Source organism: Bipolaris maydis (assembly GCF_028858645.1).
Source record: "Bipolaris maydis strain C4 unplaced genomic scaffold PSV08scaffold_13, whole genome shotgun sequence".
Classification (NCBI taxonomy): Eukaryota; Fungi; Ascomycota; class Dothideomycetes; order Pleosporales; family Pleosporaceae; genus Bipolaris; species Bipolaris maydis.
This window is the reverse complement of record NW_027093869.1, coordinates 801374-822531: the sequence shown is the minus strand read 5'-3', so window position 1 is coordinate 822531 and position 21158 is coordinate 801374. Positions and strand designations below refer to the sequence as shown.

At 48.6% G+C, this 21158-nt stretch overlaps 7 protein-coding genes across 7 annotated transcripts; all 7 read left to right on the top strand.

The window, feature by feature from the left end:
- Positions 1-231: 231 nt before the first annotated feature.
- Positions 232-1596, top strand: PSV08DRAFT_355114 (uncharacterized protein; the record flags this gene model as incomplete). Its single annotated transcript, XM_066092895.1, has 1 exon — positions 232-1596. The coding sequence occupies one exon, from the start codon at positions 232-234 to the stop codon at positions 1594-1596; it is 1365 nt and encodes a 454-aa protein (XP_065948371.1).
- Positions 1597-2870: 1274 nt separating this feature from the next.
- On the top strand, positions 2871-3866 carry PSV08DRAFT_379953 (uncharacterized protein; the record flags this gene model as incomplete). The annotated part of the gene is made up of 3 exons (XM_014221427.2): positions 2871-3007; positions 3121-3237; positions 3335-3866. The coding sequence occupies 3 exons, from the start codon at positions 2871-2873 to the stop codon at positions 3825-3827; spliced, it is 747 nt and encodes a 248-aa protein (XP_014076902.2). The 3' UTR covers positions 3828-3866.
- Positions 3867-4787: 921 nt separating this feature from the next.
- PSV08DRAFT_326327 (uncharacterized protein) lies at positions 4788-5957 on the top strand. Its single transcript, XM_066092710.1, has one exon. The coding sequence runs from the start codon at positions 5161-5163 to the stop codon at positions 5752-5754; it is 594 nt and encodes a 197-aa protein (XP_065948370.1). The 5' UTR covers positions 4788-5160; the 3' UTR covers positions 5755-5957.
- Positions 5958-6642: 685 nt separating this feature from the next.
- PSV08DRAFT_355111 (uncharacterized protein) lies at positions 6643-7174 on the top strand (the record flags this gene model as incomplete). Its single annotated transcript, XM_066092894.1, has 3 exons — positions 6643-6756; positions 6820-7021; positions 7074-7174. 3 exons carry the CDS (start codon positions 6643-6645, stop codon positions 7172-7174), a joined length of 417 nt encoding a protein of 138 aa, XP_065948369.1.
- A 1394-nt stretch (positions 7175-8568) lies between these two features.
- Positions 8569-9665, top strand: PSV08DRAFT_186508 (uncharacterized protein; the record flags this gene model as incomplete). The annotated part of the gene is made up of 2 exons (XM_066091921.1): positions 8569-8940; positions 8967-9665. 2 exons carry the CDS (start codon positions 8569-8571, stop codon positions 9663-9665), a joined length of 1071 nt encoding a protein of 356 aa, XP_065948368.1.
- Positions 9666-14017: 4352 nt separating this feature from the next.
- PSV08DRAFT_229130 (uncharacterized protein) lies at positions 14018-15556 on the top strand (the record flags this gene model as incomplete). The annotated part of the gene is made up of 2 exons (XM_066092230.1): positions 14018-14201; positions 14286-15556. The coding sequence occupies 2 exons, from the start codon at positions 14018-14020 to the stop codon at positions 15554-15556; spliced, it is 1455 nt and encodes a 484-aa protein (XP_065948367.1).
- Positions 15557-18776: 3220 nt separating this feature from the next.
- Positions 18777-19621, top strand: PSV08DRAFT_326312 (uncharacterized protein). The gene is made up of 2 exons (XM_066092709.1): positions 18777-19324; positions 19373-19621. The coding sequence occupies exon 1, from the start codon at positions 18865-18867 to the stop codon at positions 19321-19323; it is 459 nt and encodes a 152-aa protein (XP_065948366.1). The 5' UTR covers positions 18777-18864; the 3' UTR covers position 19324; positions 19373-19621.
- Positions 19622-21158: the final 1537 nt, after the last annotated feature.

The window sequence follows — 21158 nt, the reverse complement described above, 5'->3', positions numbered from 1 at the left end:
TCCCCATTCAGCCTACAAACCCTCCCTTCACCATTCACCAACAACTCATCAGCAAACTCAACCCTCGCAGCAAACTCAACCCCCGCAAAAAATTTTCACACCCGCCAATTTCAACTTTATACCTTCCGTCTGTCTTCTTCGAGCTTTCTTTCTTGCGCCACCACGTACCGCTGCCCTTGGCCCGCTTCGTGCTCATCTCTCACCTCTTTACTCTTTCTACAATCATCCAACATGTCATATATTGATCGTCTCCCTATTGAATTGGCCCTAGAGGTGACTAGATACCTACCGCAACCCGATGTAGCCGCCTTCGTACAAGCTTCGAAGAACCTGTTTGAGGCCGAAGAAGCGCTATACAAAGCAATCAAGCTGGTGTATCAGACTTCGCCAAAGGTCCTAAGTTTGGTTCGCTTTCTACAGCGATATCCCTTCTTTACTTCAGTCACTAGAGCAATCGAGATTAACGCCGCTGTCTTGGAGAGCGGCGACGTGCACGAACTGTCTTACGAGGACTCAGATGAGGCGCGACACTTGACCGAATCCTTGATACAGCTGCGAGCCACTTCTCCTTCAACACCAGATGCCGTTATTCTTCCAAAGGACACTAAGAAGAAGTGGCTTCTAGCCTGGATGTCGGAAACAGGATACTTGAGCGCCTGCCTGGCATGGATTATTTTCAAGGCGGAAAACTTGGAGGTATTACAGCTGGACATGTCTCGTTTCCAGGAGGCGGCTATGTTCTTCGACCTGTTTCATTCCACCTACTCCACCGGCTTAGCACATGGACATCAACCCTTTGCACACTTGCAGCGTCTGGAGATAACACTTTCCCACCAAAACGCCTTCGTCCCCCTAGTATCTACCCTGACAGAAGTCGTAGTCACTAGACCTGGTACAGAACCTGTGTTTGGTGTCCCTGGTCTCCAGACATCCGATGCTACCAGTCTTCGTTCGATCCACATACGTGGGGGCTTCAACGGTGCGAGTCAGATCACTGAGCTCCTAAGGACCGGCGCTCCACCAAACCTTGAGGAAATTTGCATCCGGGATGACGGTCTGTTCTCTGATGATGAGTCCAGCAACTTTTTTGACACTGTTTTCCAAACTGCCCTAAAAATCAAAACTCTTGTCCTGACTTTCCGCTATAAGGGAGATGATTTCGATCTTGCAACCATTATCCCACCCAACGCACATCGGCTTGAGACCGTCACCTACTTTGGAATCCACCAGTGGCTGCTGCCCGACGTCGGCCCGGATCTGGATTTACAGCAGCTTAAGCGGTCAGTCCCTCCCAATGTCAAGGAATTGGAAATTCAGGGCTTGAATGTCGATGCGATTAGACATGTGGTGGACAATCACAGAGATAGCGAGTTCATTCCCATGAATATCCCGGACCAGTTGAATACCTTGCATCTCAGCTTTGATGTTGATGCCGAGGAGTTTGACTCGCCCACGGAAAAGCTTGCAGATATCATGCCAGCGCTTAGAACACTTTCTCGGCAACTTAGGCAGAGCAGATGCACCCTTCTGGTTTGTGTACGCAAAAGGATATTGTACTTTTCCGAAGAGAAGGTTGTCTTCAAGGCGAAGCCGTGATAGCAAGGGCTTGTATCCTGATTGTGGGAGCTGGTGGCCAAGATGCCTAGTTATTTTGTGCATTGCGAGATTGGCGCTGCGCCTTCTACGTGGCACTTGAGCAGGACAGATAGCTAGGGTGTTTTAGTAATTTGAGGTCGCGGTGTTTAGCTAGTTGTTGGCAGATCCTCTCCTTCTGAGGCTGTTAGGGATGTTATGTACTTAGAAGTCTCACTAAATATGTTCCTGTCGCTGGCTCGTTGATACATGTCTTAATACTCTCCGTCTGTCTTGAGTCAGCCATCGATTCGCGAGGAATGGTATCTGGTCGACTCTACCTTGTGTCTGTTCCTGAATGCGCGCCTAAAACAGACTTTATCATGTCATTTCAAAAAACATCGTTTGCAGCTACGTAAAATATGCCTTCAGATTTCAGTTGAAGACGAGTCTTCTGTCTCTTTACATCTTCTATCTATTTTGCTCGCTTCTTCAGTTACACACCAAACTAAACTGCTAAATTGCTCGTCCAGCTTTTCGCCCATATCAATCGCTTAGTTTGCCCACAGTCACACGTTTTACTTAATAGTATTGGAGAGCTCGTAGAATTTGCGAATAAACTTTCACCTCGTCTACACACCAAGAAGATTGGTATGACCACGCTCAACTGGCAAATGACCTGGGGAGATGCCCGCTCCTACTGGCAAGGACCTCTATTGAGCTGAACTAGCATGCTAAGCAAAAATGGCAAAGCACCTGTAGTATAATGGGCAGCATTGGCGAGTAGCAACCACACACAGCACAACAAGTCCCCTCAGATGCTTCTTGCACTGTTAGAACTAGACCACCAAAGCCCCCGTATAGATATGCATTGCGGTCTTATCAGACAAAACTGTTATGGCGCTGCCGTGACTCACCTTATTTGGGTATAGCGCCTTGGCTAAGATTCTGCACTTGGCCCACCTCCGGGATAGATAGACTTGTACCATACTGTTTTGATATACCGTCCGTTTTTTGGTGGCCGTCCCAGCCGTGACATCTGGTAGCTGCTCCAGCTTCGATCTGTATTGCGCGGCGGCCCCCTCCCTCTCGGCCTACATTGCGTAGCGTCGCCGAACGCATTGCGCGATCGCCATCGAAACCGCGGCACCGTCAAGGACCAGCCCGGACAACCAGTCCGGACAACCAGCCCAAAGCAGGCCCCCGTCAGACTCTGCCGAAAGGAAAAAACCTGTCTACAGTGTAACCTGTCAAATCTGCGAGTTGATGGCACCTAACACTCACCCACGAACGACTCAATGCCAACCATCAGTTCACGAGAGCTGATGCTTCGCATCGATCCCCAACGGAATCCACACGAGCCACGAACATCGCAACAGCTTTGGACGCCGGCCTACCGGAGCGTCCTCAGCTTCTTCGACTGCACCATCGAATCGTGTAGATAAACGGAACACGCGAAAGGGCAAGCGCGGTGCTACCAGGTCCCATACGGCAGCAACTAACGCAAGCGTGGAGGTGCCCCACACCATGATCTACTTACAGACGAAGAAACGGCCAACCAGAGCGGACCGGAGCATTTCTCGGAACCGCGCTTACCCCAACCAAGCCCGGCGGAGGAATCAGCAGCGGAGCCCTCCGAGAAGGTACCGACTACGAAGATCATATGTAGGAACCACCAGGGTCGTTTGCACGAGATTCGATACAAAGTCTAAGAGTCCCCTCTGACCTGCATCAACAACCACCTTCATCCCCACCCTCCCAGTTCGACGCTACCTTACGATCCACCCCAACACGTTCGATTGTACGGATACCAGCGAGTGTTGGAAGTCTTACCACTGTGCATGAAGGGCGATGCTATGGACTGGTATACATTGTTGTCCGACAGCCAGCTTAGCCGCATGACGACCGACATTGACGAATGGATCATCGCGCTACGCCACCCCTTCCAAAAAGACGCGATGCTTGCGGAAGACGAAGCTAACCGATGCAAACATTCATTCGAACACGAGTCACTCGACGTCCGTCAATACATCACGCGCAAAGAGACATTGCTGTACGACGCTGGCTTTGAGGGACCGGATGAGCTTCTCCTCATCCAGAAGATCCGGGGTGACCTTGACCCTACTCTCCAAAACGCGGTCACCATCGACCCATACATGACGATGGAAGACTTTGTCAGCCTTTGTTACCAGAAGGAATACTCCGCACAACGCATGTTCGAGCAACAGCGGCGACAGGCCACCGGCCAGTTGTGAGTTGCCGCACAAGAGTTTGCATGTCGACGACAAGACCAGCCCTCGACCTATCGCCCCGCTCCACAACCTCGAACCACCAACGCGAAGACACTGCCGGAGCCTCTTCGACCCGCACTCAAGGCGATCGCGAGCAACCGCACGGAACGGCCGTTGGCGTATCTATGTCAGCATTGCGGCGGAAAGCACAAGGACTTGGACTGCCCAGACAGGTCTCCCCGCCCCAGGTCATACGGTCAGAAGCGCGTCGCGTTCATGATGGATCTGCTGGACCAGTACAATGACTGCGAATTTTCTGATGAAACCCTCGTCGATGCTCACGAAGAAGACGACGCTTTGCGAAACGACGAGCAAGACGTCGCCGTGAACCACAAAACGGAAAACGGTTAGCGGAGCCACAGAAGGACGGCTGCGACCCCGACTCAAGACAGGACATCGCTGTCCATCGATCGCCACCAATACCGGCGGAGTCAACGACGCAGAACATCGATAATGAAAACATACTTACCGACATGGAGATCTCCAACAGCACCTTACCTCGGAAGGACCGTTGTTGCCAACACGTGGGCTCGCACCTCATGCCAGCTTGTCGGACCAACCACTGAGTATGCCGCTCCTAACTCAGACGTCAAGCAGTCATACCCCTTGACAAAAGCCATCCGCCACATGAACAAGAACAAGTGGATTAGACTCCTAGAGCTCGCAGAGATCCGAGGCATGGAGCCATATCAGACGGCCATGAAGGCTGTGGGCCTGGGCGAAGAAGGCGAAGTACGAGTATATGTGAAGCCATCCACGATTGCCGACGTCCTCTATGAGGACTCAGACCATGATGCAGTTGACCTCAAGATCGTCGCGCGCATGGAAGAAATCAAACCCGATTTGAATGTCTTCACCGAGTCAAACACCGCAGCAACTCAAGGCCCGGTCGACGCCGATGGTTGGCTAATCTTAACCCTCCAGCAGGCCGACACCAATACATGAAACGACCACTGGCACTTGGAATGACCAGTAGACCGGCACAGATGCATGGGGAAACCAGCAAGCCGACGCCGACGAGACTGTGACCAAGCCACACGCAGAGGAGTCAAAGGAACAAACCGACGATGCACAGTCTGAGGCGCTGCCCCCCTCCTAGGCCTTTTTCTTCGCAGACGATTCATCAGCGTTTTCCGCCCCCCGCAGTCCAAGTGAGAAATCGTTCTCGCAAATCGAAGGAAAGCTCGGCCCAGGCTTCCTATCCTTCTTAAATGCGCCCAGCAACCACCCGTTTGACAACGACGCGTTTGAAAGCAAAGCTTTCGCCAACACCCTCGACAATATTGACGACGATGATATGCCAGACGAAGCACACCTATTTGCAGACTGGCTGCGCGACAGCCCATACAAAACAGACAAACGTGAGCGGCTCCTCACTATGCGGACCATAGACGCAATCGACGCACACTGCAACGGTACGGAGCAGACTGCCAATATCCCAGTAGAGGCATGGGAGGCGCTCAACGAGCAGGAACGCTACGCTCTCACCCAGATGGCACAGTACAGTAATGTTGGCACGCAGATCGCCGCTGACATCCTGAACGCTCTTGAACACTTGTTGGTAGTGCGCGCCGCACGCGACGATCCGTGCGAAGATGACGGACTCACATGGAAAGAGTACCGCATCCAGACAGCAGGTCTCTTCAACGAACTGCACGACAAATACGAACGCACCTTCGTCTGTACGCGAAACCCATACGGCACATACAACACCGTTGGCGACTTGAACACGGCCTACCAGATAACCGCCGATAATTCTCACGACGACGACGCCGCCCCCGCTGACGACCGTTCGCCGCACAACGACAACGACTTCTATGAACAAGATGGCAGTGGGCCTGAGGAAGATAACAAGGAGGAGTCGGACGACGGGCCATGGTGGGACGCATGAAGGATTATACTGGGATATGAGGGAACAAGTACGGAGGCATGTTGACACAGGGTATGAATGCGGGATGATGGGAACATGAGGGTTACTTGTACAATAATGCGACCATCTCGCAGCTAGATTACCATTCAGCCTTGGTCGCGTACTATTATGTTCTAGTTTGCCTTCTGCCACTTCCCGTTGCGAAAAAAACCAAATGTTGCAATATTGTCGGAAAAGTCCACAGACCCCTTGAGCAGTGATTGCGATACCTGCGTTCAGGCAGAGAACGCATTAGACCCGACTGTTGCCATTCCCCATTACCTGTGGTAACTGAATCTGTCGCTATCCTGATCTTGTCTTGATAGATACATAGCATTAAAATCCTGTAAGACCAGCATTTGATACAACCTACCACAACTTACGATACCTTGGCATCCCTGTCGCTAACCAATATCTTTACTCACAGAGAGAGAAATCTAAGGCACTGCAAATAGTAACGTGGATTGTATCATCACACCCACAATCTGCTGAACCTTTACTGCACAACTTCTCTTAGACTTCTACGATGCGGGATTTAGTTTATAGTAACCAGCTATTGCAGGACAATTTGATGAGTTTTTAGAAAAATTTAGATTTCCTCGCATCAAGGTATCTTTGGGCTTTCACCGGTCTCTTGTCAAATGAAGGGATACCATCAAGGAACACCGTCTTGGACGTTGACGTCGGGTGGCATTGAGCGGTCGTGAGCAGCTAGTCCCTTTACATTCACGTTTCAGTGCTCACGTTCATTATCACACTAGTAAATCTCCGCTAGCTCTAAATCTACCATTTGTTGTCCACCCGAAGCCTCTACACCTTTCTTCCTTTCACAAGGAACACTTCAAACAAATCAACCTGCGCAACGACAATATGAGCAGCAACGACAACACTACTCTTACCAAAAACCCTGTCGACCGATTCACGAAGCGTGATCTAGAAATTCTGGTTTATGCGTTCATGTCTCCAAAGGGTGGCTCTCTCCAGGTATGTCTTTTTTCACTCGCTACAACACTATGCTTCCATACATGAAGCTAATACCAAGGATAGGTTGACTTTGAGAAACTTGCTACCTTTTCTGGTACCACGTCGACCTCCGTCGCTATCGAATGGGCCGACCTCTTGTGTAAAATACTCTGCGAGGTTCTTAAACCCGTTAGAAAAAGTCCCAAACAAACTTCCCGTATCAGCAAGGTAGCTGCCGCCACGGAATCTAAGAAAATAGAAGGTGATTCAAGTTTCAACAATGAAGGTATGTACCTGGAGGGGCCGGGGACATATCGCGTGATAGTAAGGCCAAGCAGATGCCCAGGCAGAATGTCCTGATAACCTCGATCTCGATCTTCCCCTCGCGAAGAGTGAGCTGGTCGGAAATGACAAGCAGAACTTAGAAGAAGATGCTTGAAGTTCTCCATGGGCCCCAACGTAAGCTAGCAATCTTGCTGCCCACTCTTTCTTGCTTATTATTGATACTGCTAGTGCTTACGGAACTGGGAGGGAAATCGCCCACCACCGCTTGTATAACCGTGCATTCTACTGCCTGGATGCTAAATACGTTCGATCCATTAGTCTGTTTGATTCACTGGTGGTGTGGAGGGGGGTAGTCTGGGGCAGATGATAAGGTTGCGTTCATAATGAGATATTAGGAAAAGAAGGAGCATGAATAGCACATGTGAACGTTCGTAGATACGAACAATCAATGGGATCGTGGGTTGTTCCTGCATTCAAAGCATTCGAGATCAATTCATGCCTACTGCTACTTTGTATCACATGTATTTTCCACAGGATTTCATTCATGTATTTCAGTTATGTGAGGTTCTTCCACCGGTATTATAACTACACTTTCTTACGTTTTGGCACCCTATGTGTCTGAAAGGCAGCCACCAGACAATTTCGGATACTATAAGAAAGATATACCATATTATTTGTCCAGTTATTATTATCGCTCGTCAATATCACACTGCTCGTCCTTCATCCTCATCGGGCTATGTCGTGGGCAAAGTCACGCCAAAACAACGCGCGGGAACGGCGGAAACCAAATTTGGTGTCATATATCAATCCTTGTTACTACACGATTTGGAACTTATCAATAGAGAAGACCAGTACGTTTGCCTGTACAGTTCATTACTGTACAGATTCATCGTATGCTTAACACTGGACAGATAGGAAGAGAACTAACATAATCGCTAAAAACAGGAAATCTTAACCACAGATGTTGGATCCATGCTTAACAGAATGTGAGTCGATCCCTTGTCCCTAGGATAGACAATGCGAAAGGACTCTTGAAAGGTGATGTTGAAACCATCCGTCACCGCCTATACGAGGTAATATACTTAACCTGGATTGCTGATTATGGTGCACTACTGAGTCTGATAATATCGAATATGTGACTTCTATCAACCATGGTAAGAAAGCGTCGTACCAGACCGTAAAGAGACATGAGATTGGCATCGCAGTTATCACGCAATCGCCATTTTTCCGCAGCTGCCCTTGTCTTAATTAGTATTCGTAAGAGCTAGTCGAGAAGCTAGCATCAAATCTTGGCTTTCACTTCGACGCGACTCTGTTATCTTCTCTCACTGGTTTGCAGGCCCCACTTATATCGATTGCGGTTCACCAGGCCTTTCAAGCTCTACAACTCATAGAGTAGCTTTTCTCCATTCCCAAACTTGCTGCCTAACGATCTCTTTTACTAGTTTTCTTCTAACTCCCTTCACCCGTGCAGCCCTAAATTGGGTCCGTTGCGCTCATCCTATTGGCTTCTCGAAGACACTCACTCATTCGCCCCACTCGAGCAATATGGTTGGCATTTCTGAAGAATACGGTGGCCCGGGCATGGAGAATTTTGATGTCTATCGAAACCTGGGTCTAAGTCCGTATGAAATACGCATTAACAACGTAGACCACTTGAAGTGGGCCGCAAAAAAAGCTGGATTTTTGGTACATCACGATCGTTTGATGAGGCACCACGCCAACAAACCTCAAGATGTCGACTTAGGCACCCTCAATGGTCTTGTGAGCTATATTTCAGAACTGGAGACGCAAGAACAACACCTTGCTATTGAAGAGCTTAACAACCGCGCTCGGGCTGACTGGCGAAGTACCTGGAGTGTCAAAGACAAGATTGGCGACTGGCGCCCACACAAGCCCCATATTGACGCATCAGCTATGGTTCCACCGATGAATGGTAAGCTCAGGCTAGGATTTGCAGCAAATTTGCTCGGTATAGGGCTGATTCGTCACCAGATTCGACTGAGGATAGTCGTCCCCGCAAACAGTCGCCCTGCTCACCGGAGCGCCACCACCAGAAAAACACGCATTCGCACCCGGTCTCTTCTCATTTTGCACATTCCGGAAGTAAGGAAGACCCCATACTTGTCAGCAGTGATATCGAGGACGGCTATGCAAATCCCCGCTCTATGCCATCGCTACCCGCCGGCCCTCGATACCAGCTCGATCGGTTTCAGGATCACCTGAAGAGCACAGGCAGCCGTGCGACATTCGAATACAAACTAGAGCTAGAGAATTTGTTGGAACTTGGTCGCCAGGTTCAGCGACTGAAGACCAATCAATACAGTTCAGATCCCAATGTCGCAATTGGTGTAGTACGAAGGGTTGGCAACTCTGACCACAATGTCATCCCAGAGTACTTGGTGACGGCCAGATTGCCTTCATATCCCAACAAAAATGTCGAGAGCCTGATGGTAAGGGTATGGAGTCTTGATATTTGCATGAAGAAGTTGCCACCATGGGGTGAACGGAACCAGAGTGTCATTGATCGGGAGGATTTCTCCTCACTGGGTTACCAGTTTTATCCCTTCAACTTGTGGTCGGATAATCAACTTATTCAGTACTTGCAAGATGTCAGAGCACAACGTAACTCTGGTTCATGCTAGTATTCGTAGAGACAAACTGCCAGCAGTATCTCATACGGATGTACAAACATCGGGTACCTTGACTGGAACGACAGAGTCGCAATAAATCACTTTGCCATCTGCAAACGGAATTTTTTGGTATTCCAGTAAATATATTCCCTCATTCATGGTTGGCGTTGTGTTATAAAAATTCAAATTTCATTCTTGCGCAGTTTGGTGTTGACGTGCGTTTCTTGATAACATGTACAGCCTCTGACCATACAGTTGCATGCCACATGATTATGCCTTATTCCTCGTCCACCCACCACAAAACTTTTATCTGTTCCTCGTATCTGGCGTCAGGGGTTTGACGAACTTGTCTCCAAAGTAAACATCACGAACAAGGCATCATGGTGCTTCAGATGGTCAGCAACACACAGCCAAAGCTCCAGGGGCATATGTAATACAGCTTTTGATTGAGTGCCAGTACTCTAAAGGCTGATAGACAGGCTCGGTGTGTGGGTGAGAATGGCGGGGGCAAGCTTTGAGGCATGCATAGATCTCTCAAATGAAGGATGCTTGGCCAATGTGTGATCCAGGAGATTGCGCCTGCCCACATGCTCGCAGATTATTAGAAATGGTTTGCTGGGAATTTCTTCAAAAGATTTGTCATGAGCACATGGCCTCGGCGGTGGGAAGGGATGAGAAGCTTCGGCGGCAGCTGACATGGCCCCATATTGTTGTAAAGAGGTGAAGTAAAAAAGTGGCCGGTATAGCGATTATGGCCCAGGCCAAGCTGCGGCCTTGAGAAAGACATACGATTGGATGTGCACTGATGTTTGCTCGAACAATGTGTAGTTAGTTACGCGACGCGGTGGTGACAGAGAGTGGCCAGTAATAGATGTAGCCAGAAAGAAGGAGCGCGACTAGCGTAATGTATATGGCGATAGAGACGAGTTATTGAGGGCAAGCATTCAGTATGAAGGGATCGAGACCTGCAAGACTTAGACCAGATGACACACAAGCATCAGAAAGGAGCTTACCGATGTCTGGATTTTCCGGCGGGCAGAGCCTCAGAGTGCGATTTGTTGAGTAGTAGGAGGCTTCTGTCCGGAAACGTAGCAGCAGGGCCGGCTCGCGAGCACTAGAGTCTGCCGCGCAAGCATCTTAATTGGGAGGGGGCGAGTTGGATTTCTTGCCTGTGTTGACTATAGCGACCTAGTGAAGTCTTGAGGTCGGATACATCTAGAATGTGGTCGGGGGTGCAGCTATCAAGCCAGAAGTCGGTTGGTTGCTGGACTGGCCCGTCGAGCTAGGGTCTAGCAAACACACACTTCGTATCTGCGCCTGTGTCCAAGTTGGCGAGCGAGGTACTAGAACTCGGGACTGTGAAGCACTGACTCGATGATACACCCGACGGGGCAGAATTGAACTGGCAGGAAGGGCTGCGACGCGGAGGCCCAAGAAAATCGTCTTCTCGATGTTTCCATTTACTTTCTGGGTAGGTGACAAAACGCATGTATGGATGACTACTACTACCACTATCATCACAGCAGTAGCAGCGATGACATTGACAAAAAAACGTTCGCCCGCCTGCCCAACTCGTGCTGACGCAACCCCCCCCCCCCCCCCCTTGGTCATGTTGGAACACTTTAAAACACCAACACCACGAGTCGATATAGATACCGAAAGTAGGGAAGTATGTAATAAAGAACAACTAGAATTATCCTGTCAAAATCATCTGGTGCTGCTGTGCCGGATAAGTCAAAGGTTGAAGCCAAACAGCTCAAACAGGGCCTTCGTTCATTGCAGATCGGATACGAACTTTTGTATTATAAACTGAATGAACTTCGCAACGAATTCTGCACTATGTAGAAAACCCCGGAAATCTCATACAAAGATTCCGAATGAGTAGCCGCACCAAGACTGTCATGATTAGGAGCCCTCAGCTTGTAAGGAAGGCCAGAGCTCACAAAGAGGCAGAAAACAGCAACTGCAAGACAAAGATTCGTAAATAAAGCAACAGAATTAGAGACGGTGACTGTCGCCTATAAAACATAGATAGCTGCTGAAGTAAGAGAGGCACGGTAAATTGCAAAAGAGGTACGATAGTAGGGCTGCGCAACTGGCTGCCGCTCGGGCACAAGAGCAAAGGATCGCGTTGCTGCAACTGCAAAAAGAAATCTGTTATAGTCAAGCTACAGCTGAGTAGAAATCAGGTCATGGGTGCTAAAAGTGGTGAGGCTGCTGCGTCACCGCCCGCCAAACTTTCTGCCAAGCCCTCCACCAATACCACCACGCTCGGACACCACATGTATTTATCTAACAGATGCAAATAAATAGAAATCGAATAGAAGATTTTTGCAGTACCTTACGAGAAGATCGCGCGATAGCACAGTTTTGGCAGGGGTCTACAGCTTTATCCTTCGTGGGGAGCTGCATCAGTTGAATCATTGCACGCGTTCACCATCACTTTCATTTTCACTTTTGGACGTCACTGTCGCCCTCCGCCACAAACATGCGAAAATTTTTTTATCACTAATACTGCGTACCAACCCACCTCTCAACTCTTCTATCATTCCCTTGCTCTCACAGTCTTGAGCTCCTGATCCTCTTCGCCACCACAAACATACTCCTATATCATTCACGGCCAACAGCTAGCAAGATGACTACGGCTGCCTCATATAAAGAACTGACCAAGCTTGAGAGCGCGCGACTGCCTCTTTGCATGTTGGCATGCAAGGGAGTTCCAGATGTAAGCCGTCCCCATCTTTCTCTCAGCAAACGACTATTTCTTGCAGACATGTTGCGCATCTCGGTTCACTCGCATGTTGCTGACATCATTGACAGGTTGACTACGAAAAGCTTGCTGTTCTGAGAAACACGGACCCCTTCCAGTTGTTCAAGGAAATGGCTCAGATCTGGTACAAGAAGGGCCTTTTAGACGGCCATGCTACCACCCTGACTACTTCTGAGAAGGCTGATCGCGGTGCTTCGGCTCTCTTCCACGCAACTTCCAACAAGCACGGTGCCGACAGCCAGGATATCAACAGCGAGCTCCCTCTTAAGGGAAAAGGTGATCCGGCAAAGACCTCCGGGGGCAACGGTAGGTATCACGTTGGCGCGATACGGAAAACTGTAATACTGACACTATACAGATGGCCAGATCATTTTGGACCAGAGTGATGACCTTTCCGATACGTCGAATGTGTGCGCTGGAGATGTGCAGGAGGCCGTCGAAGGTTTGGCCTGATCATCCTCAGTTACATCTAGGTAAGCCCTCTTGCTACGGCCTCTACTTGCTTCGCCGCTAATATTGCTAGTGTTCTCCCCGCTGAGAACTGCCCCTGTTTCCCATACGGCTGCGTCAATCGAATCCCCTGTCTGAGAAAATTATATTGCGTCGTGGTTCAAGTTGTTGGGATAGTACATGGGGTCAGAATTGTATGCTAAAATGAACGAGATGTTCGCACGCTGCAACCGACTACTAGTCTTTGCTGCTTGAGATCCAATACACTAGTCAAATCCGTCACACCATCAAAGCATTTCAAGATCCATCGCATTACAATGATGACAGTGTCCTGCTCGTTGACGTACTGCACAAGCTTGAGGTGCTCAAGCGAGGTGGCGTCGCTGATGCCACTGCTGATTGAAAACACAATAGTTTCACTGTATGGTAGGCTAGTTTGCATGTGTCACTTGTATCAGTGGGCTGAGCCCTGGGTGACAGGCAGAGGCAATATATAGTGCTAGGGGTGCACTTAACAAAGCTAACGTAATCGTCATTTGTAGTATTGCTGCTGTGCATCTAGTGGAGCTTTGTTGGTGTCATCGTCAGTGGGGGGTTCGGTGCTGTATTGATTCATTTGGGCTATCTTCACTACCGCATCAAACTTGGTTTTTCAATTTGAACATGCTGCTTTGGCCGCTGGAGTGGGGGCTGTAGAGGTCATGCGTTTTGCTTTGTTATTGTTCCTGCCACTAGCTCTCTTCGCGTATGCCGTACAAGAATAGTTGAGAAATGCTAGATGAGCGCGAGATTATAATATATAGCCTGCTTCCGCGATTCACGGATGCTGGGCGGTTGGTAGTACATCATTCGTATATTGTAAACGAGTCGCCAAACTAAAATACCTCCACGGAGCTGTCTCGATAAAGGCAGGCTTAGCGAGCCGCTAAAAGCCTCAACGGTTATGATTGGCTCACAGCGCTCTACTAGTACAGTAATAGTATAGCTCCACCACATCCCCGCCTCAGGGCCCGCCTCAGCCCGCCTCAGCCCGCCTCAGAGCCCGCCTCACGTCCCACCTCACATCCCGCCTCGCATCCCGCCTCGCATCCCGCCTCGCATCCCGCTTCACGTGCTACCATAGCCTCTCTACAGTTAAAAAGAAATGAAAAACAGTTCATACAAAGCGTATCGCAAGCAACTACAGGACCGCGGCCGGAACGGGGAATGCACTGCCAATCTCGTATGTACCGAGAGACCCGAAGCAGACAAGAAACGGTGTGTCACACATCGCACGATAAAGACAGCTCGACAAAACGAGAGGCGTAAAGAGGTAAAATCTTCTGGGAGTCAGTGTCGCAATCTCGAAGTAACAGGCCAATTTCCATTACCTTCGCAAACACCAGTGCCCCCGTCTTCCCTCGACGCACCAGAGCCATATCAGAAGCTGATATGGGTTACTTTCCCGGACGAAAAAGCACTAGCAGAAACTGCTAGTCTTGCCATTCAGGTTTTCTTTGATGATCACAAGAGCCTGGGTCACGATCCCTGGCTAACAAAAGCCCGTGATATGACCTTGAACAACACTGTCATCTCAGAGAGCAATGCAGGCCACTATATACATCAGGGTCTGGTCACGCTTCTAGCCACTGAAGCGCAAGCAGAGAAGGCGTTTTCTGTTGAGGGATATACATGGGACTGGTTAGAGCAACAGCTTCCGGGACAGCTGCTCTACAGCTCCTGCACAGATGAAAACAATGAGCCGCTACGCAGTGTTTTGTTTCTGCACTGGACCACCAACGAGCCTATCAACCCCAGCCTCGACGAAATCTACAGTGAAGTATGCCTGCTAAAACACATTCATCCAACGTCCTTCCGTGTTTATCCAAATGAGCACGAAGCGCGGCAGGAGAGAGACAAGTTAGGAGACATCCGAGCCTTAGACGATATAGCCAAGTCATCCCCAGGTAGGTTCTCCTATCGGCCCAAGACATGTTATGGTCATTCCCGGTGCTTGCTTGAGAACGAGGAGCGAACAGTACATAAAAGAACCAAGAGTGGCTGCGCTACACACGTCGATGTGCGGGAGCGTGGAGAGCAACGTCAACTTACCTGTTACCGAGAGGCGCAAGCGTTGGGAGCCGCATCCCAGAGAGTCAAACGTTGGGGAAAGAAACCACAAAGAAAGCGAAAGCCGCAAGTAGAGAGTGCTGTTGTTTCGGCGCATTGGTTCCACCAAGAACACATTCCGTCGCTCCCTGAATGCGAGTTCCGAGTTTTTATCGCGACTGAACCGAGCGAAAAGGGCATCCGCGGTCGAATTGGTAAGGTTATTGCTATTGCAAAAACTACTCTTGACCCAAAAACCCAGGCACTAGCAGTACGACGGTTTGTCACAGGAGACCTACATCCCCCACTACAGCGATGTCATCTCGTTGAGTTTGCGCTTTTCGTGTTTGAGGCGCTACGCGCGCGGCCCGATAGCATGCTCGTCTTCGAGTCTCTCGAGGTCGGCGTTCGCCTCGATATCGGCCTTGCATACATCGACACTGTTAACAAGTTCTTTGTAAATGAGATCACACGCTGGTACGGGGCCCACTACTTTTCCCACCACATCTGCGGAGAACCGAAGACACAAATTTGCAAAGAGTTTGCTTCTGCCTTTAGCGCATTTCTTAATGGTAGCACAAGCCACATACCCTAGCCGTATTGCCATCTCGCTCACAGTATTAGTGTCATGATTGAGGTGCTGCTACCAACATATTAGAGCTTTCGTAAGTAGCAAAGTTCAAAGTTCCTCGTATGTCGATTCTTTTTCTAAAACAATATACGCAGCGTAGACATAGTCCAGCTCATGAGCCAGCCGTCGAGCCGCCTGTTGGATCGACCCCGTCACGCTTGATATGTAGAAGCGATATTGGGGCGATGATGCCCAGTCACAGGGCGGTCATTGGGGTCCTAATAATCTCTGAGTGAGTACGAGGGATTTGGCTTTGAAGAACACCAACTGTCCAGTGGGCCAATGGGAATAGTCAGTGACATTATTTGGGATGTGGGTGCTAACTGCACAAAGGATCTGCTACCGGCTCTCCCTGCTGACTTTAACAATATCTTTTCCTTTGCGCAGCTGGTACATTCAGTAGTTGTCCGTGTGATTGCCGGGTAATTCTGGTAGAAAAGAGGTATGGGTTTTCAACCAACACCAAGGCAATTAATCCTAAAACAGAATGGTTATTAAAGTGTCAATCTTGCCAAGTAATAACTTCTAAGAAAGTACAATTTGAGTTCACAACAACGAGTGTAATAATAGAACCCGACCCATTCTTATACCCATTGCTTCTAGTCCTGCCATCAGAGAGTTTCTTGCCATCAAAGGTGGGTCTGCCATCACTGATGGCAGGGCTTGGCCTGATGGCAAGTCACGTGTCTTAGCGCTCTGCACCCCACCTGGCTAGGCGCCTAATGGGACCTTACCCATGCAAGGTCGTCATATCCCCTTTGTCCCCTTGCATTTCCTTTGGCCTTCCAGTTGTTCCGAAGCCAATTCTGTCTGTTCATAACACTTAAGTGGAAGTAATATAAGGCTTCTGGTGTCAAGACTCAAAGGGTTAGTTTTCGCGGACGAAGCAACAGGGTGATATGAACAAATCTTTGCAAGTATAATGTCTATATTGTATTTGTTCTCGGAACAAATGATTCGACGCCGATTGCTATATACTAAAGAGTGTGGCTTGCTCATTATTGAGCAGGATAGTGCTCATACCCGGTGGAACGAAAGTATTCATAGTGGGGCTTCGGAGGGGATGGAGCTAAGCCTAATTAAGTAATTGATTTGGTTTTAATACGGTGTATCACCACCTTGAGCAGCAATTACAGCCTCACATCGGTGCCTCATAGTATTTACTATGGACTGTAGATGCTCTGGAGTAATAGCTTCCCAGGCGTCTATTACAATCCTCCGAAGCTAATTGTAGTTGCAAGGATTATCTAATAAATCTAGATAATACTCTTCTATCCAATCTTCCATCCTCGCCCATACTAACTCAATTAGGTTTAAATCTAGTAACCAAGCTAGCCACTATATTACCTCTACGCCTCCCTCTTGTAGCGCACGTTTTGTATCTCAAGCTAAGTGTGGCCTAGCGTTATCCTACATAAAAAGTAAATCTAGATTACTTATTACCCACTTACTTACGAGAGGTACAATCCGCTTACGATAACAAGCTCCATTAATTAATCCCCAACCCTTTTCCTAAAAGAGATAAGAACCTTTTTAACTCCCATTAAAGCAGCCCCAGAACATCCAACCCCTCCTCCGTGGGATTCTATTTACTAGGCAGGTAGGCTCTAGCCGTTCGTGTGGGAGCCGAGTTACATATATATCCCAATGAGAGGCTCCAGTTACCCACGTTTCGTCGCTCTAAAGCACGCGATTCCATTGTTCAATAGTCCAATCTTAGTGCTCTAGGGCCCATTAGAGTCGATCCATCCGAATCCGCTCATTATTTAGTAGCTTTCGGTATGCTTTTCTTCTTCTATACCCTTCCTTTTAAAGAGCGTTCTAAATACACCGCTTAGAGGCTTACCAGCGTGGGTAGAAGTGCCTAGCAAGTTTGTGGTAGCTCATTCGTCGCGTGCGGCGGCTCTATCGGATAAAGCTAATCAGCTCGTCAATTTGCTCACGGCTGAGTTTGCGAGGTCTACCGCTCTTTTTCTTTAGGGTAATAGGCACGGATAACGCGTATTGAACCTGGTTTAAGGAGCAGCCAACTTGCTCCTGGATCTCTTTGTAGGTGTGGCCAGCATGGCGTAAGGTGTGGATACGAAGTCTCTCATCGCGAGATAGATACGGGCGGTGTTGACAAGAGGGAGGCGTTACAGGTTCATCCATTGTTGCTGAATACAAAGAGAAACTCCTTGGAGCTGGAGTAAGATTAAGGGGGGAGCAGTCTTAGCACAGTAATATTGAGACGTTTTTGGTAGAAATAGAGCTATTTTGAATTTTCCGAAGTACATCCGGCAAAAACAGGATAATAGACCCACTATGAATACTTTCGTTCCACCGGGTAGTTGAGCACATCCTGATTGGCCATCTTCCTGTATCCTGATTGGTCCTCGTGCTCATCAGTGAGCATTGTGGGGCTCTGCTCAACAATGAGTGTTGCTCCGTAATGGACAGTCACGTGACTGTGGCACGGTATGTAGGACTGTGGCACAGTGACTTTTAGGTTGAATCCTCCAAACCGCTGACATTGCTTGGGTGTCATCACCATAAGCGTAATCATGGAGTTCTTAAGAGTTGCCCCGATTGAGGATTGTACAGCCGCTAGCGATCGCAGCTTCACCCCTGCGCGCTGCTGCACATCCTTTTTGCTTGAGTGCTGACAGGGGTTCATGACGTCCATGACCCCACTTGCTACAACTGCGAGCAAGGGTGAAGCTGCAATCGCTAGCGACTGTAACACACACAAAGCTATCTTGAGAAGAGGTGAACTTGAGCGAAGGAGATGGTTGATAGTCAAATCATGATAGGGGAAAGACTGTCAGACAGTGAGTTTCAGATGGCTATTAAAGCAGCCTATGAGCTGATTACGACTAAACATCTTAATACAATAGTAAACAGTATAAGAAGGAGGTGTTAGCTTACCACCTATCTAGTTAAATAAGTAAGTAGAGCCAATCATGAGACGTATTCTGGTTTTACGAAAAAGCGAAACCACGTAATTACGCTGATGATGGTTTAATCAAATGCCGAAAACATGGCCTCTTCCTTCGGGGCTGTTGACGCGCGGTCTAAACGTGTTGTCATAGGTCAATCCAGTTGCACTGCCCCAGACTCCTGCTTGCCAAGTGGTCAAAGCTCCAACAGTCTATACATAAGACGTCGTCTTCCCGCCGCACCGCTTTCTCTGCTACAATAATACACGATGGACTACATGAAAGTCACGGGAAAGCCGCGCGAGGTAGCGAGATACTCTCTTGTCGAAGTGGATAGCGATACTGGCATTTCGGATGAAACTTATTGCTACGGAACCGAATCTGGAATACCTGGGTCGTCCTGGGAAGCTTGATCGCATTCCCTGCGTTTGGGGGAACCTTCTTCGCGCCGTAACTCACTCCAAAAATGACATGGAAAAGATCTTCGAGAACGAGGGAGCGAGGAAATTCGCATATCGCGTTCACGATGCCGGCAACCATTTGTTTCTTGTTCTCGATCATCAGTCCAGTCCGGTGCTCCTTCGAAGGGTTGCATTTGACAATTCAGTAAATCTGGAGTTAGAGGGAAAAGAGCCAGATCCAGAAAGCGACACAGCCTCTTACAAATACTCAAATCTATTACAGGAATCTCTGCGCCAGAAGGAACTCTATGGATGGATTATTTACGAGGAATTGATTTCACGTTGCCCCGGATTTGTCAAACCATACGCGCTTGTTCCCTGTCTTGCGAGAGATCAGTTAGAATGGGTATAGAGTAAGTCGGTATGTCGCAAGAGCAAGTTACTTTATTGACCATTTCAAGCCCTGCTCAGGTATTTGGTTCTAGAATACACCCCCTATTCAAAATGAATATCGAAATGTAGTGTTAAGAGTAAGATCCTCAACGAGAGTGGGATGCAGCTCTACGTGTCGAGGACTCTAGAGGGTTGGTTTTCGCGGATGGAGCAGCAGCGGTATGAAGAAGAGGTTTTCTCAATAGTTAATATATTGTACTCGTAACTTAGGTTGAACACATCGAGCCATTAGGGCTCAATGCCTAATGCTATATACTAGGGAGTGTGACTTGCTCATTACTGAGCACTCTAGTGCTCAATACTGAGCGTCGCTGATTGGTAGTCTTCTTCCTTGTGATTGGCTACCGGTGCTCAGTACTGAGCACTGTGGGTCCTGCTCAACGTTGAGCGCTTGCTCATTATTGAGTAGTCACGTGACTGTGGCGTGGTTGGTAGGATCGCGGCACGGCGTTTTAGGTTTGATACTCCAAACTGCTGACAGTAGCTGGGCGTAATCACTTTCGGTACCACTGTGGTATTCTATTATGTGCGTTTTTCCTGAGATCCTAACATGTAGGTGAAGGTTAAAAAAATTTAAGATTAAATTTTTCTATATCATTGGTTAGCTAAAATAACCAATGAATCAAAATGCGCTAATTCTAACGGTAACTATACTAACGTGCATCCCTACGTGCCGGGACGCACGGTGTAACGGGACACTTTTTCTTTCGGGTGCCCGGATTGTACCAACTATGCCTATAAATGTACAGGTCTAGCGTGCATCTATTTTACAGTTCTTGCTCTTCTAGTGCATCAGCCTCCGACGCTGAGAGGCGTATTGTTGACCACGCTATCGCTCGTTCTGTCAGTGCCGTCCATCGACTCTCCTCTAATACCTCCTTGTTTGTTCGCGATGGTATAAACTACTACAGAGCTCGGTGGGCTAGAAAAAAAGCCAAGATAGCAAACATTAAGACTGCATCCCGGCAGTTTCTCCGCGCTGGCGACAACATCGTCAAAACGCGACTAGCCGGCCGTGCGACTTTAGCGGCGTTTGGCAGCGGTAGCGTGCTGAGATATCTGCGAGGGGTTGCGCGCTGTGGCTGAGAGCTGCGGCTCCCATTCATCGCCCGACCTTAGATAGCTCTTATTCCCGGCCCGGTAAGCAGCCGCCCCGTCGCACAGAGCCAGGCGAGACACTATAACGATAAGCTTTATAGATTAGTTAGCTATGTTTGCTGGCATCTTACCCATATATGTACTCTTCTAACATAAGTTTGCAAGGCAAACACTGCCTTAGTATACAAGCACCCCACTCCACTGTCTCGCCAGACAAACTTCACGGAACATTAGCGTAAAGCTCACCGGCCTTAGTGTGGGACCCGGCAAGAGAAGTATAGATCCAAACCCCGTGTAACATGAGAGAATTGATAGCTTCGCCCAAAACAACCCTAAGGGGCTCATGGCACCAACTTTTAAGCTTAATTTTTTCACCAAAACTCGTCAATTTTCTATCAGATATAGGGGTAACACGTCGTGGGAAATCGATTAACGCCACCTCTAACGTGTGCAGCCCTCTCGTTGAGGTGTTAAAGGGGGTATTATCGATTTTCCCGCGACGTGTTCAAAATGCGAAAATCTTCGAGAACTTATCTCACTAAGCACTTGGTCCTAAGAAGAATGTGTCAACTGGCCATTCGGTATTAGATAACGTGCATCATGACATGTTTTGGTGATATGTTGTACAGCCTAACAATGGATCAACGGAGAAAGGGCGTGGCCTCTGGGATATCAGGAAGATTGTTATTGAGAAAG

Coding starts and splice junctions, on each gene's coding strand:
- PSV08DRAFT_326327 (XM_066092710.1), top strand. CDS start 5,161: ATGCCAGACGAAGCACACCTATTTGCAGACTGGCTGCGCGACAGCCCA.
- PSV08DRAFT_326312 (XM_066092709.1), top strand. CDS start 18,865: ATGAAACTTATTGCTACGGAACCGAATCTGGAATACCTGGGTCGTCCT.